This window comes from Elephantulus edwardii, unplaced genomic scaffold (assembly GCF_000299155.1).
Source record: "Elephantulus edwardii isolate Elephantulus edwardi_28Jun2011 unplaced genomic scaffold, EleEdw1.0 scaffold00145, whole genome shotgun sequence".
NCBI lineage: Eukaryota > Metazoa > Chordata > Mammalia > Macroscelidea > Macroscelididae > Elephantulus > Elephantulus edwardii.
Genome location: NW_006399895.1, coordinates 7,868,882 through 7,886,746, shown reverse-complemented (window position 1 = coordinate 7,886,746; position 17,865 = coordinate 7,868,882). Strand labels below are relative to the sequence as shown.

At 40.4% G+C, this 17,865-nt stretch overlaps 1 protein-coding gene across 1 annotated transcript in view; it reads right to left on the bottom strand.

Moving 5' to 3' along the window:
- NEDD4 (neural precursor cell expressed, developmentally down-regulated 4, E3 ubiquitin protein ligase) overlaps positions 1 to 15,334 on the bottom strand; it is a 176,929-nt gene extending 161,595 nt beyond the window's left edge. Inside the window, exon 1 of the mRNA XM_006894518.1 lies at positions 15,112 to 15,334. Within this exon, the coding sequence (XP_006894580.1) occupies positions 15,112 to 15,156 (45 nt within the window). The 5' untranslated portion in view covers positions 15,157 to 15,334. The remainder of the gene's footprint in view (positions 1 to 15,111) is intronic.
- Positions 15,335 to 17,865: the final 2,531 nt, after the last annotated feature.

The window sequence follows — 17,865 nt, the reverse complement described above, 5'->3', positions numbered from 1 at the left end:
GGAAACAAAATGTGTGTAAACGATTGAATGGAAAACCAATATATTTTGTAAACTTTCACCCAAATCACAATAAAAAAAAGACAGCTATTAATAATCAATTTATAAAGAGACTTATCTGCAGCATTATTATGAGGTAAATTCTTTAGTGTTTTGTCTACAAGTCAACATTCAACAAATACCCACTCTTTTCTATATAAAAATATAAACAAATATGAAAAGTTGTAGTACAATAGTGATTTAATTAATTCTATTCTAAAATTAATCCATTGGCAAATAGTAGCTAATCTGACCTTCTACAATAGGCTGAAGTGAAAAAGAACTACTTGTTTCACCTTAGAGAGGGATATCATGCTTGGGAGGGTGAAGAGACAGTGCAAGAGAGGAAGACCCTGGATTAGATGGATTGACTTAATGACTGCAGTACTGGGGGTAACATGTAAGAGACAATGAGGTTGGCTCAAGATAGAGCAGGGTTCAGAGCTACTGGAGATAGAATGACAGAATTAGGCACAATCAATGATTTATTCATTGCAAATACCTTTATATAAGAAACATAAACAGTCTATACACATAGATGTTATACACAGGAATCAGACTGATTACATCTGTGGAAAGAATTGTTGGAGAAGTTCAATATCAGCAGTAAAAACTAGGCCAAGTGCTGGTTGCGGAACAGAACATCAAATACTCGTATGCAAGTTCAAATTAAAGCTAAAGAAGTTCAAATTAAATCAATCTGATCTTGAGTCTATCCCACCTGAATTTATAAACCAACTCAAGAACAGGTTTGAGGCCTTGAACACTAATGAGTGAAGACCAGATGAACTGTGGGAAGACATCAAGAATATCATCCATAAAGAATGCAAAAGGTCTTTACAAAAAAAGAAGAAGAAGAAAAGACTGAATGGACATTAGAAGAGACTGAATATTGCACTAGAGCACCGAGAAGCCAAAGCAAAGGGAAGAAATCAAGAAGTTAATTAGCTGAACAGAAGATTTCAAAGGGCAGCTCAGGAAGACAAGTCAAAGTATTATAATGAAATGTGCAAGGAGCTGGAGTCAGAAAATCAAAAGAGCATTTTAAACTCACTTGGCATTTCTTAAGCTGAAGGAACTGAAAAATTCAAGCCATGAGCTGCAATGCTTAAGGAGGCTATGGGCAAAATATTGAACGATCCAGGAAGTATTGATTTGTGCCACTACTAGAACTTCTACGCGGAATACTACTGCTTGTTAATTTTTGACTCATGTACTTTTAACTTGTTAGTTACATTTGTGTCTTCTAGGTTGCAACACCTCCATGATACATCTTCAAGGATATGAACATGTACGGCTAAGCACAATTAATAACAGTGCATCTAAATTCCAAAATCAATCTCCATAATAGTCTATGTGTTTCCTACTGCCAAAGGGGACCTTTAGAGTAGTGAGAGAAGATCTTCACCCTGAAACCCACAGCGTCCCTTTTCAGCAGGAAGTAGCTAAGAGAATACGCCATCCCCCTTTCCTTATGAATCAGGGGAAGTCTCTCTCAGGGAGGAGTGATAGGGAATGGCAAAGAACACACTGACAAAGGAGATTAATCAGAACTGGCTTTGACAAGCACTGTGGCAATTGGACAATTAAAACAGACATTAAGCGGGGGGGCGGGGAGAAGAACGAACTGGGGAGGAGGGTAGAGAATACAGTGCAACAAGGAATGAATGAGAACCCAAAATCTCTGTAAATGTTCATTAAAACTAATAAAATTTAATAATAATTAAAAAAAAGACAAAGATGGAAAGAGTACAGTCACTGTACCAAAAAGAACTAGCTGACACAGAAGAATTATAAGAAACACTATATGATCAAGAAGCAATGGTGATGAAGAGGAAGTTCAGGCTGCTCTGAAAGGCTTGGCAAAAAACAAGCCCCCAGAAATTGAAGAAATACCAATTGAAATATATCAGCAAACAGATGCTGCCCTGGATTCACTCATTAGGTTATGCCAAGAAATCTGGAGAACAACTACCTGACCAACTGACTGGAAGATATCCTTAATTATTCTAATTCTAAAAAAAGTTGACATGACAGAGTATGGAAATTACAGAACAATTTCACTAATATCACACACAAGCAAAATCCTGCTGAAGATTATCCAAAAACTATTAAAACAGTACATTGTCAACGAAGAACTACCAGAAATACAAGCTACGTTTAGAAGAGGTCAAGGCACTGAGACATTATTGCCAATGTCAGAAGGATTTTTGTTTTGTCAAATACATCTTAACAGAAAGCAAAGAGTACCAGTGTACTATCTGTGTTTCATTGACTACGCAAAGGCATTTTACTGTTGTGGATGACAACAAATTGTGGCTAACCTTGAGGAGAATGAGAATCCCAGAACACTTGATTGTGTTCATGCAAAACCTATATTCAGATCAGGAAGCAGATCTCAAAACAGAGCAAGGAAGCACTGCATGGTTCAAAAATCAGGAAAGGAATGCATGAGGGATGTGTCTTGTCTCCATACCTTTTCAATCTATATGCAGAACAGATCACTTGGGAGGCTGGGCTTTATGAGGAGGAATGTGGCATCAAGATTGGAGGAAGACTCATCAACAACCTGTGTTATTCAGATGACACAACTTTGCTTACAGAAATTGAGGAGGACCTGAAGCACTTGCTGCAGAAGGTCAAATACTATAGTCTTGAACATGGATTGAATCTCAACATCAAGAAGACAAAGATTCTCACCACTGGGCCAAATGGCAGCACTATTAAGGATGGAAAAGAGATTGAGGTTGTTAATTACAACTTGCTCAGCTCCACAATCAACACTCTTGGCACGAGCAGTCAGGAATTCAAAAGATGAACTGCACTAGGAAAATCTGCTGTCAGGGACCTCTCCAGAGTAATGAGGAGCCATCAGTGATGTTAGTCTAGAGACTAAGGTGCACCTGATCCAGGCCATGGTCTTTGTAATTACTTGCTATACATCAGAAAGCTGAACAATGACTAAAGATGACAGAAGAAGAATTGATGCCTTTGAGTTATGGTGCTGAAGAGTCGTCTTGAACATAGCATGGACTATCAAGAAAACAAATAGGGTTATCTTGGAGAGAGTGAAACCAAGTCTCTCCTTGGAGGCCAGGATTTTACATATGTAGGCCACATGGAGGGACCAGTTCTCGGAGGAGGACATCATCCTTGAAAGGGTGGAGGGACAGTGTAGGAGAGGAAGACCCGGATGAGATGGATTAATACAGTAACTGGGGCAATGGAGCTGGGTGTATCAGAGTCAGTGAGGCTGGCTCAGGATAGAGCAAGCTTCAGAGCTGTTGTATATAGGGTTGCTATGAGTCTCGGGCAGGCGATTCGGTGGCACTTAGTTACGTAAGTATTCTTGTTCTTATTGGTGTCAATGAGTAAAGACTAGGTCAAAAAGTCAGATTAAGGTAATTAAAAAAATTCTTTAATAGACAGACTTCTTGTTGTGTGCCACTAGATCAAAACTGACTTATATATGACCCTCCAGTGGGTTTTCAGAGGCAGATAACTACACAGGAGACTGCCAGTCCTTCCTCCATGAAGTAGCTTAATTGATTCAAACTGTGTCCCTTTGGGAATGCAGCAGTTTCTTGCCTCTAGGACACCAGAGTTGACTAGAGATGCTTTGTTTTTGTTGTGTAATGCCAAACTGGAACTGACCCATAGCTGATCCTCTGGCGAATTTTCAGAGGCAAACCAGAACAAAAATAATCCTCTCACCTATAGACAACTGAACTGTGACAAAGAGACAGAGAGAAGAAATCCATGGCAGTTGTTCATTGCCATCAGCTGGAACCAACTCACATCTAAACCTACACCAGGTTTTCAGGGGTTATATACCACATTGGCAGGTACTGTCCATCCTTCTTCCAGACAACAGCTAAGAGACTCGAACTGCCTGCCTTTGGAGTGGCAGCTCAACTCCATACACAAGGTCACCTAATTTCCCTGTGAAATCCATTAAGAGGGAGAAAGCCAGCCTCTTCAGCAAATGGAGCTGGCAAAACTAGATGTCTATTTGCAGAAAATTTAAACAAGATACATCTCTTACACTATATACAAAAAACTAACTCAAGATACATCAAAGACCTAAAATTATAAAAAAAAATTATCAATGAAAAATTGAGGAAAATATAGGAGCCCTAATCTACAACATAAATGGAATAACAAATACAACTGAAAATACTTTCTAATCAGGATGAACTAGCCGATTGTTGTTGTTGTTGTTTTTATCTGCCATCAAGTCCCCTGCGACTCATAGTGACCCCATGTACAACAGCCCTAAACCCTACCCTATCCTGTGCCAATCTCACCATCTCCGACACACCTGCCCCCATTATTGCCCCAGTCACTGAATCGATCCATCTCATCGAGGGCTTTCCTCTCCTGCACTGCCCCCCCCCAAGCATGACGTCCCTCTCCAAGGGCTAGTTAGGACTTCCTAAAAATTAAATCTTATGTGCATCCAAACATTTCTCCAAAGCACTAAAAGAGAGACTGGGAAAAATGTTTGGTAATGGCCTATCTGAAAAGAGGCTAAACTCTTAAATTTATAGAAAACTCCATCTCAACAAAAAAAAAGACAAACACCTCAATTACAAAATGGGCAGAAGATACGAAAAGTTGCTCTTGCTATGGGGTTGGAAGAGATCCTAGATGACCAACAAGCAGGTTTCCAGGGGCAGTAAATTGCACAGGAGGAGACTCTCTTACTCCCTGGAGCAGCTGGTACATTCAAATTGCCCGCCTAAGGGATGGCAACTCAACGCCCTACTAACTAGACCACCCAAGCTGGTGGTGTTGTGAAGTGTCAAGTCAGAATTAACTCAGCTGATCCTCTAGCAGGTTTTCAGAGGCTGTAAACTGTACAAGAAGAGACTACTCATCTTTCTCTCAGGGAGCAGCTGGTGGCTTTCGGTTGGCAGAGCAATCCCATATCACTGGATCACTAGAGATCCCTACCAAATCTACTCTTGTTGCTAGACACCATCAATTCAAGTACAATTCATAGTGACCCTATGAACAACAGATCTGAATCCTGTCCTATCTTATACTATCCTCATCATGTCTGACTACTTGAGCCCATTGCTGCAGTCACTGTGTCTAATCCATTTTGTTAAGTCTTCTCTTTATTGACCTTCCACTTTACCAAGCATGTTGTCCCTTTCCAAGCAACAGCCCCTCCTAACAACATGCCCAAAGTATGTGAAGAAGAGCTTTTTCATCCTTGCCTCCAAGGAGTATGCTGCCTACTCTTTCTCCAAGACAAATTTGTTCATTCTTTTTGCAGTCCAGGGATATCCAGTACTCTTCTCCAACACCCCAGCTCAAAGGCATCAATTCTCCTTCTGTCATCTTTATTTATTGTCCAGCTCTCGGATATATAGCAAGTGACTGGAAAGATCATAGCCTGAATCCTTACTCTTTAAACTGACATGATTGCTTATTATTTTGAAAAGGCCCTTGAAAAGCAAACTTGGAAATTGGAAAGCTTTTCCAATACAACACGTCTTTTGATTTCTTAATTGCTAGTACCAAAGGTGTTGATTGTGAATCCAAATAAAATGAAATTGTTTACGTTTCATTTTTTTCTACATCCATCATGAGGCTACCCATCATGAGGACTGGCCCAGTGGTATTTTTGTTTTCTTGATTGTGAGATGTAATCTATATTCAAGGCTGAGGTCTTTGATCTTCTGCAGCAAGTGTTTCTACTCTTCTTAATTTTCATCAAGTTGTGTTACCTGCATAATTCATGTTGTAGATAAGTCTTCCTCCAATTCTGATGCCACAGAGTCCAGCTTCAGCCTTAAAAGGTATGGAGAAAGGACACAACCCTGATGCACACCTTTGTTATTTTTAAACCATTCAGTGTTCCCTTTTTCTGTTCAGACAACAGTTTCTTGGTGTTGGTACAGGTTTCAACTGAGCACAATTTTAACATGTTGCCGCAAATGACAGACAAAATGTGTTTCTAAAAGTGTGCTGCAATGTTTTAAGGATGCTGGGATTCCCCTTCTTCTAAATGTAAATTATAGTTTGTTATGAGAGATGAAAATCAAAACAACAATGAGATGTCATCTCACCCATGCAACAAAAGCAAAGAGCAACAAGATCACCACCACCAGATGCAGGTGTGGAGATACTGGACCTCTCATATACTTCTGACCAGAATGTAAAATAGCACTACTATGGAAAGCATCTTGATACTTCCTTTGAAAACCGAGAATAGAAATACCATTTGATTCATCAATTCCACTACTAAGTATAACTTTCACACAAAAATAAAACACAGAACACCCAACACAAAAAAACCTCAAATACCACCAGAGCTACCTTTCACTAAGTTGTTGTTATGTGCTGTCAAACAGGTCACCAAGACTCACAGCAACCCTATAAACGACAGATCTGAACCTTGCCGTATCCTGCGTCATCCTCATGATCTTACACATGCTCCACTGCATTGTCACAGTCACTGAGTCGATCCATCTTATTTAGGGTCTTTCTTGCCTTCTCTGATCTTCCACCTTTCCCATCAAGATGTCTTTATCCAAGGACTAGCTCTTGGCCATCTAAGGGGTATTCAGTACTCTTCACCAAAACAACAGTTCAAAGGCAGTGATTTTTTTTTTACTGTCATCCTTATTCAGTGTCCAACTTTAAGATGCATGGGCAGCAACTAAAAATACCATAGCTTGCATCAGGCACACCGTAGTCTTTATGTTGCTCTTTAGCAGTCTGGAGATGTCCTTGGCAACAGATTTTTCCAATGTAACAAGTCTTTTGGCCTAAATATTAAGTGAAACTTTTTATTAAGTTGTGAAAATTAAAAGTGATATCATCAGTGTTATTTCGCAACCTTTTCTGAAATCAGACAAGCTTTCCAGACTTACATATGACTTTAATTGAGGCAAAAAAAAAAATTATCACACGCCTCTAAAATGTTGATCCATATTTGTGGAACTCCCAATTTAAAAAAAGAGAAATCTATGTTAACGTTTACTGAAACCAACTCAGCTGTCTCCAGAGAAAAATATAACCAGAAGCTATAGCAATCCCAAAGACTATAAATTACTCATGGGTATATTTTAAGTTTTAAATTTTCTCTTGAGCTGTCTATCACAAGAATCAAAACTGAAGTTACTTTAAATGCCGTGGTTAGCTGATAAGAAGACACACTGGTTTAAAATTTCATTACAAAATTAAATAAGGAAGGCCTCATTTATCACACTTCCTTTCATTTTCATTCCCTTTTACATGACATTTTCCGATAAACAATTAACAACAATGATCTTCTCAACCACACTTATATGGAGAAGTCATAGTCTCTCAGGTCATCTTTGAAAATTAAGGTGAAGGGTTGCAGTACGACAGTGCACACAGACACCAAACTCTTCATAATGTTCAGAATCACAACTATAGGCCACTTACTAGAAAGCAGTATAGTAGTCAAATGAGAGAAAACAAGCAAAAAATTAAAGTTTCTATAAGCAACTAATGTTGGGAGAGTTATCCCCAGACACACACAGAGGTATAGCAAGAGGAGGGCTGGTGACACAAAGGTAATGCACTCAGTGGCGAACTGAAAGGTGGGTCCTAATCCATCCTGCAGGCTTCACAGGAGAAAGATCTCATGACCTTCCCCCTCACTGCTGTGGAGTCAGAACTTACAGCTTACCTTCCAGCGGGTTTTCTGAAGCTGTAAATCACACAGGAAGAGATTGTCCATCTTTCTTTCTTGGCGTCACTGGTGGATTTGATCCCCCAGGGAGGCGCCACTTTCGAGTCAGCAGTCAGCTCCCTACCGACGGCTCCTGTGCATAAGGATTACAGCCTAGAAAACCCCAGGCTGCGCTACCTTGTCCCGTGGAGTCACTCTCAGTCAAAAATTGACTTGGTGGCACATAAAGGTAGTTATCTCTTTAATTTAGCCCGTTTCTCATTTCAATTTATGAAAATAAGGGGCCCTATTGGATGTACTGCTCATACTCCTCAAACGTGCCAAGGATAAGAAAAGCCGGGAAAGTCCAAGGAACTGTTTGGATTAAAAGAGACTGAAAAAGAAGGACATTGACAAAGCTGGCTGTAAGGACAGGACTGGAATTAGGAGAGGCCTGAAGGTCCAACAACCTCATCTCCCATCCTCTGTCTTGTGGCCAATAAACTGCTTCTTGCATGAAAAAAGAGAGAGAGACTGAAAAAATCACTACAACTAAATGCAATGCATGTTCCTGGGTAGGATCTTAGACAAAAGAGGATAGAGATATTATTACAATTATGAACACTTGAAAGGGCTCTTTGGATTGGGGGATAGTGTTTTATCAATGCTGATTTCACAAGCTGGAAGGATGTATGTCTGTATGTACACAAGTGTTCTTGTTTTAGGAAAATAACACATTAAGCTATTTAGAAGTGATGAGGAATCTTGTGTACAACGTGCTCTTAAGTGGTTAAAAAAAAGACGGAAGAGATGACCTAGAAGACTAATAGTGAGACTGAAATTATTTAATATTTAAAATAAAACCTACATGGAAGAAGTAGGGGCAAAGCTGAATTATCCAATAAACAACATAGAGAGGCATGTCCTTACAGAACCAACAAACACAGGCACCAGCTGTCCAAAGCAAAGGCCTACAGGCATCAGCCAGGAAAAAAAACTAGTTACACAGTGGAAGGGAAATGGCAGAATACTAAACTAAATGGATACCATCTCTGGTATACAAAAAGGTATATACTGGAAATAAAATTCACTCAGAATCTCAGGGCACCCACATGCAAGTGTTTAAGACGAGGTCTCTGTCATTTCAAATCCTTCAATGACTTCTGTCTTCTATTGTCCTCTCACCTTCTGTGTAAGTGAAACTCCTTATGATCTCTTGGGAGTATACAGTTTACCTGACATGAAAAGCTTTAACTTACGAATCAAGTGACTTTCATTTTTTATTACAGATGTACGACAATTTGTTTCCTGTTTGCAAGGGGAATTCCTTCGGTCTCTATTGAGAGTAATATTGACTATTGGTTTTATATAAATCCTTTTGATTTTTCTAAAGAGTTTCTCCTCTAGCCATATTTTTTATAAGCAATTCTTTTTTTATTGATTTGCATACAAAGACACTGTTTACAAATGACAATTTCATTCTTACTCAAGACTACATTTACAGATTCGAGAAAGACACTTTTACTCATGTAGGCATGTATGATTTAATAAAACATATGCTTACTTTCCAATTTTCTAATTGCTTTAAGCATATTGTTTTGTTGTGGTTCCATTTAGATGGGAACTGAGCCGATCTTCCAGCATGTTTTCAAAGGCAGTACATACACTGGAAGAGATTGCCCATCTTTCTCCGTAGAACAGCTGGTAGACTCAAATGAGTGCCTTTGGGTTGGCAGTGTAGCTCTTTACTGCTAAACCAACAGAGATCCCTTTGTACACATAAGCACCTTTAATGGTAGCTTAGTGGAAAGGGGTAAGAGACAATGAGAATGGCACAGCATAGGACAGGGTTCAGATCTGTTGGTCACAGGGTTGCTGAGTTTATACTCAACAGCACCCACTAACAATCTTTAATGATCACAAACTGCACAATGCTCAGTTCATCCCATTCGAACAAAACTAAAAAATTTCCATGCACAATGATTCACACTCATTATTCTCAATTAATTAATTGTTGTTGTTATTGTTAGGTGCCATCAAGTCGAGTACAACTCATTGCATCTCTACGAACAATGGATCTGAACCCCGTCCTCTCCTGTGCCATCTTCACAATTCCTGACACACAAGAGCCTGCTGCAGCAGTCTCCATGTCAATCCAACTGGCTTAAGGTCTTCCTCTCCTGTCCAACCTCCACCCTTCCAAGCATTATGTCTTTCTCCAAGGAACTGCCCCTCCTAGAAACATGTCCGAAGTATGTGAGGCAAAGCCTTACCATCCTTGCCTCCAAAGAGCACTCTGGCTGAGCCCTCTGCAAGACATATTTGTTCTTTTGGCAGTCCATGGGATGTTCAGTGCTCTTCTCCAATACCACAGCTCAATGGAATCAATTCTTCTGTCATCTCTATTCATTTTCCAGCTCTCAGATGCACACAGCAAGTGCTCAGAAAAATCATGACTCGAAACAGATGCACCTTAGCCCTCATATGGAATTATGATTCATCATTCTCATTGTGCATGGAAGCAGATATTTTTCTACAGCTTAACTGTAAAGAAATTGAAAAATTTGCAAAACCAAAGAACTGAAATGTGTGGTTTTTAATTATAGCATGGTACAAATCAATGCTTTTTCTAAAAGTAAAATACTTTATTGTAATGTTTATTTTCTCATCACTAAATTTCTTTGCATGACACCTTTTCATTTGCCCTTTTATAATTACAGTATTTATTACAAAACAAGCATCAAAACTGAAAGATAAGATGGTTAACACAAAATAGGTAAAGGGACTTCAGGTGGCATAGCTTATAAGCAGTCACTTTGCTAACTCAAAGGTTGCATTTCTGTTGGAGTTCAAATCCACCTGCAGTTTCCTTGAGAAAGATGGGCAATTTCCTCTATGCAACAAACCCCAGAGAGAGTCAGCTGTGGGTCTGAGTTATTCCATTCTAATACATAAAGAAGTACAGGAGGAAGCACCACAGATGATCAGTGTTTAGGGTCCTCATAAACCTTAACTGAATATGGAAGTTCTTTGCACTACACTTGCAAAACTTTTATTAGTTTAAAAAAAACAAAAACAAAGTATTCAAAATTAACTGTATTTATGCACCTCTTTGGTCCCACAGAAACTCATGTAAAATATTTGGAAAGAGTATGAAATTAAAAAGGTGCAAAAAAGCAACAGGCAAAAATAATAAATGAAAGATTGCAAAATTTTATTCATGCTGCTTGTACTGTGCCTCTCCAAGGTGTGCAATGAAGAAAGGCAGGGGAAGTCTGCTCGCAGGCCTGGTAGCCCTCATTCCACTACCTCTTCTGAATCCAGCTTGAATTTCAGGCAGTTTCCTGTTGTTGTATTGCCCCAGTCAATAATCTTCCACAAGATTTTACATGCATGTGATATTAATGATATTTTTTATAATAATTGATTTCTCTGCTTTAGTGGGTCCAAATGTGTTAAGAGTAGTCATCTCTTCATTATGCTGCTGATTGGGCATTGCAATTATCATTGTCATCCAAAGTATTTACTCAAATACACACACACACACACACACACACACACACCCCTCTCCCTTCCAAACTGGCAGTAAAAACTCAATAGACTCAAAAGACCCCCCTTTATTGCTTTCCTTTCTTTTCCTGGCTTCAGTTGGAGTTCAGTTGTAGGAAACGGAAATTACTTGCAATCTCCTCCCGTGCAATTAACTGCTTCTAAAAACCCACTGGGGGGTCAGCTGTGGGTTGGTTCCAACCCGATGGTACACAACAGTTAACAACAATGACAGGAAATCTTAGCAGTTTCAGGCATGAAGAAACTAGTACAAGGAATTATGCATAGACTTTAGCTTGGCTTTAAGAGGCTGGGAACATCACGGAACTGGACCACCCTGGAAGATTCCCCCTCTGTTCCCAGGAAGGTAGAGAATCAGGAGCCACCAACAGAACTGGTGACTTTCAGGAAAGAACATTCCTTATAACTGAAGTGTGGGCAGCAGGAAATCAGTAACACCACAATTTTTGCGACTTCCTATCAATACTCACAAAGCAAGTGGCCAGATACTGGAACATTTTTGCAGAAAAACTCCATATCTCCATGAGTATATGTATCACCAAAGATACGAAAAGATATGTTCAATCTCACTTCTGCCTTCCAAATCTCAAGTAATTAGAAGAATACATTTCACATGTACAACATATATACGCAAGTAAGTCAAGGAAATAGTGTTCAGCTTTCCAGCCTTTGCATACCAGAAAAGTCCACTAGAACAAAAGTGAAAGGGATGCTGAATTCCAGTCTTCACATACACAACATCCTCCCTGCCAAAGATTAGTGGGAATTACTATTCACTCTTCATCCCAAGAGATTATCACAGAAAATGTGACCTGTTAAATATCTTCCTTTGTTTAATACTTGTGCAAAATTCTGCTTATAAAGTCAGGGCCACTTCTTACTAGAAAATATTTTCTTATGGAAGAAGAGCTAAAAGTCACTGGAAAAAATGAGAAAGAAGTATAATGGGCTAAATTCAGAGTCCAGTACTAACATACAGGGAACTCTGGTGGCTTAGTGATAAAAAGTTGCACTGCCAATACAAAGGCACAAGGTTCAAGTCTACCCGCTGCTCCCCAGAAGGGAGCTGGGTAATCTTCTGTGCAATTTACTGCCTCTGAAAGTCTGCTGGAGGATTCTACTCGAAGGAACAACAATATATTTATACTCATATAATGTGACTCAGTGACTATTCAATATTTAGTAGTTAAATTACAGTTAAAATTTTGTTTTTAATTCTATTTGTATTCTATTTACATTCCTTTTTCCTCTTGTTCCTGTTTCAATCTTAAAATAGGAGTCTTCTCCTTTTGATGCAATAGGAAAGCTGCCTTTAATCAATAGCAGAGTGCTGCCTACTCCCAGATTAGTTTGTGAGTTTTAGAAATCAGAAAGCTGTAATGCTTTTCTTCTAAGAGAACAGTATAAGGGCACAGGGAAACTTTTACATGCCATCTTTTACTTTTGTAATGGGCCTGAAAAATAAATGGCAAATGATAGTCATGAGATGATTACCTCTACCAGAACACAAGGAGTTCTGTCTTTCTCACCAGCTTGCAAACTCTTTAAAAACTGAGATTTTCTTTTTTTCCCTGCAACCCCCAGTGCCTAACACAATGCCTAGAACATTATGGAACCGAAAGTTATTAAGTGTGACTGAAAGTGAGCAATTCAAATTGCAATGGAAAAACAATTCATCATTATAAATCATGGATCTTAGTTTCCTATTTCACTCTCTTCCTCCACACTAGAAGAGGACAGGATGAGATGGAAGGAAATTTTAGTCACAAGATGGATGGCTGTGTCTCCATCATGCAAAAAAGACAGGCCTCACATAACAAGAAACTTACCCGAAGTACAAGCCCAGGAAATACTCATTTCAAAGGCAGGGGTTGTTTCTGGCCTTTGGTCCCACTCGCTGCCTGACCACCCAGTAACTGTTGAGATTACTTTTATTTCAGTTAGGAGAAGCAATAATAGGAGAAGCAGATAATTGAAAACATAGATTCTATACCAAGAGGGAGAAAACAGATGGTGAGAAAGATCTTTGGCAATATTCTGCCTATAATCAATCAGCTCTGCTGAAAGGGGATGAGATGAGAAGTCTGGAACAGCACAGCCTAACTCTAAGTTACAATAACGACAGGAAAAGAAAATTCAAAGCCCACATGACTGGATTGGAGGCTAGCATGGCGTTATCTTCAGAGGACAACTCCTACAGCAGGGAAACTACCACTAGGAAGAAAATGATCAGAGAGGGGTGATGCCCAAGTATTTGAACTCTACTACAAAACAATAATGGTGACATTAGGTGGAGCTCTTTAACCATAACATATAGATGATTTCTTCTGAGGGACTACCAGAAGCTGCCATCATGTTTCCACCACTATTTTGCTTTTCTTCTGGCAGTCTTAACTAAAAACCAAGTCCTAATGACATCACATAAACATTCTCAAAATACCCTGGCATAACTTGCCTGCATTAATAAATTCTCAACCATTAATAAACAAGAAACTCTCCAGAGAAATGTAAAACACATTTTAAGATAAGAAGTTACCGAGAGAACACACTACTAAGATACTATTAGAAGCTAATACAAAACAAAACCCAAATCCATTGCTGTGGGATCAAATTACAACCCTAAGGAATCCTATGAGACCTGACCCACAAGGGTTGGCAAGACTGTAAATTTTGATGGAAGCTGACTGCCAAATATCCCCCAACCTCCCCACCTCCAACGCCATCGCCACCTAATCACTTAGCTATTGGTGGGTTTAAAACTTTTGTTAGTGAGTTTAAATGTTGCACTACCAGAGTTCTTTATTAGACACTACCTAAAGCAACAAATTTTCAGTTCTGTGTCTTTTTTAGCAATACAATAAGGTCACACTGTTTTTACAGCAGTAAGATCAACTGCATTTATAGTTCGCTTAGTCAAATCTTGATGAGAAATACATGTGACAACTTAGTCAATAAGAATGCTTAAAACTGGACTTTATAATTAATTCTGAACTGTTCTCTGTTAGACTATAAAGCATTTCCCCCCAATTCCTTGTTTGGGGTAAGCACGAACAATAGAACTAAGTCACATATCATTTAAAATGGTACTCCCCCATAATGACCCTTTAAAAATAATCACAGGGCATAATCAGCCTATTAAAGCCGAGATAGCTATGCTTTCTTCAAATCCCATAATTTCATTTACTTGTCAGAATGAACACCTGTGAGATGGTCTTCCAAGGAGCCATATCTTTGTGGCATTTCTTTTAATGTCAATGAAAACCATCAAAAGAGACTGAACATCCCATACTGACTGGCACTTGTTGCTAAATACGTGAAGGAAAATCTATCCGCATGTTCTCCCGACCCCAACTCCAGTAGGGGATAAGAAGGATTTCAAAATAAAGAAGTAAAAGTTAATGGTTGTTCACTTGAGAGTTTCCAGATCAAATTCCCTAAGGTCTGTTGAGATTCAGCCAGAAGAGGCTAATCAATACCAGGAATGCCAAACTTGGAAGAATTAGTCCCCGGGTTTGCTCGCTAGGGGGAGGGGAGGACGCCCAGCCTCTGAGCTCTAATGGATGGTGGGAAGGGGCTGGCGGGGTGATGAGCGTCCCCCAGAGCACAAACCATCCTCAACTAACTAGGCCTCCTCAACACTTCCTGAAGGAAACTAAGAAGGCACACAGAAGCGCCAGGAAGGAAGGGGGGTATGCAGTCAACAGGCTGGCGAAAAGAAAACGCTACACCCTAAGCAGCCTCCCAAATCCGCGCTGCGCCTGGGGAGCCCGTGCACAGAGGGAGGAAGGGCTGACAGCAGACCGGCTGCCCAGGGCCGGGAAGCCCGCTCCACAACCCCGCGTCCCCCGCACCTCGTCCTCCTGGAGTCCGAACACCTCCACCGCGCAAGTTGCCATTTCCAAAAGTCTCCCGAAAACCGGACACGCTCACCCCCGCCCAGGGCTGTGAGCTGGTGGTGAGGAAGAGGAGGAGGCGGGGAGGAGTTGGAGGAAGAGGAGGCGTACCCCCAGAAAACAACAGCGCCTCCCTAGGCGAGCCTCGATAGTGGCTCGAAGAAATGCGGCGGGAAAGGCCTGCATCGCGCTTGCTCCCCAGCAGAGCGGCGGCTGCGCGCTCGTGGTGGAGCTGGAGGGGCCCGGGTCCCAGGAGACCGGAGGCTCACAGGCCAGCAAAGAGTAGTTAGACACCCGGGCCATGGCTCTGAGCTGGCCTCGGAGAAGAGCATCGCGGCCTCTAAAGAAAGAACAAGTTTTCTTCAGCAACAAGTCTCGCTGAGACACATCTTTTGAGTACATGCCTGGAAAGAAGGATGGATGCATTTCTCCAGAAGCAAATACAATACAGTAAAATAATAATCACAGTTTCATGATACACTAAGAATAACAGCACTTTCACATCCATGAAGAATGACGAGAAAAGCCCACTCTGACAGTGTGGAAGCAAATGAGGCCTGCAGGGATCTCATCAGTTGGGGCTGACGATCTGACATCTTCTCCATGTGATTTGTAAACATTTTGTCAATTCATAGGCTACTTCTTATGATGTGATGTGCTTATCTTAAAAGCCTACCAATAATGTCCAGTGTTCAGATTGAAACATCTAAGCCTACCTAACCATTGACTTGAAGCACCATTGAAAAGTAGCAAAGATGATACAGTCTATCCGATTCCCATATATTCTGTCAGATGGGGCCCATATATATAGTCACTCTGTATATTTTTTTAAAAGGTATTTGCAATGAAGAAATTATATATGATGCCAAATTCTATCATGTGATCTCTGGTCTCCCTCTTTCTCTAAGGTAATATTTTTCAACTACCAGTCATTCTTTTGTTCCAATTTTTGCTTTCCAGTCACAGATTATTATTAATGGTTCAGTGAAAGAGAGGTGCCTCCTCCAGTAGATGGATCGATACAGTGACTTCAGCAGTGGGCTTGAGTCTCATAAAGATGACTATAGGGCCAGTTTTTGAGCTGGTGTTCATATTGTCATTATGAGTTATCTTTCAATGGCACTTAACAACTATGACCTAACAAAACAGGTAACAATCAAGCAGAAATTCCCAAGTTTTGTAAAGTTAGTGTATGGTAAAAGGCTCATTTCAAGTACCAATGATTGTACTTTGGATTTCTTTTTCTTTCTAACAATTATATTGAAGAAATAAACAGGCAGCTACTGATAGATGATCAACTAATTATCATTTCTCAGGTAAAATAGCAGAGTCCGTCTGCAGCCTGCACTTGAAGTTAAAGGGAAGTTCAAATGGAGTAGATGGTGCAAGGCCACCATCCTGTAATGTCACCACTACATGGAAAAGCTGGGTGAAATAGGAAACCCTTTTCAACACATCACTCTCAACTAGTATCCTTATAATATAAAGAATATAATATGGGCAGACACAATCCATACTGAAGGCTGCTTTCCCTGATCTTCTGCAACAAGTGTTTCAAATCCTCCTCACTTTCAGCACATATAGTTATGTCATTTGTATAACCCAGGTTATTGATGAGTCTCCCTCCAATCCTAATGCCACATTTCTTTTCATAGAATCCACCTTCTTGGGTAATTTGTTCAGCATATAGATTGAAAAGATATGGAGACAGAATAAATCCCTGATGCACTACTTTCCCAATTCCAAACCATGCAGTACTCTCCTGCTCTGTTCACAAAACAGCCTTCTGCTCCAGGTATAGGTTCCTCACAAGAATCAAGTGCTCTGGGATTCCCATTCTTCTCAATGTCAGCCACAACTTGTCAGGATCCAGTCAAACGCCCTTGCATAGTCAATAAAGAACAAATAGACATTCTTCAGGACAAATCTGACATTAGCAATGATATCGCAGGTGCCATGGCCTCTTCTGGCAATCCCTTATCTATGTAATGTCCAGCAGTTTTTGAATGATCTTCAGCAGTATCACATGCTTGCATGTGATATCAATGATATTTTTTGATAATTTCCACATCCAGTTGGATCACCCTCTTTGGGAATAGGAACAAATATTGTTGTTGTTATGTGCCATAAAGTCGTTTGCGACTCAGAGCGACTCTATGTACAACAGCCCTAAACCCTGTTCTATCCTGTGCCAATTGCATTGCCTCTGACACACCCATCGTGATTACCCCAGTCACTGAATCAATCCACCTCACAGAGGGTCTTCCCCTCCTGCGCGGTCCCTCCACCGTACCAAGCATGATGCCACTCTCCAAGGACCTGTCTCTCCTTATAACATGTCCAAAGTATGTCAGAAGAAGCCGCAGAATCCTTGCCTCCAAGGAGTAGCCTGGTTTAACCCTCTCCAGCATGAATCTGTTTGTTTTCTTGGCAGTCCATAGTACATTCAATACTCTTCTCCAGCACCACAGCTCAAAGGCATCAATTCTCCTATCCTCCCTAGTCATTGTCCTGTTCTCTGATGCATAACAAGTGGTTGGAAAAACCATGGCCTGTATCAGGCGCACCTTAGCCTCCAGAGGGACACCGTTGGTCTTGAGTACTTTAGAGAGGTCCCTAACAGCAGACATTCCCATCGCAATACGTTTTTTGATTTCCTGGCTGCTGGTATCAAGAGTGTTGGCCGTGGAGCCGAGCAAACTGAAGCTGTGA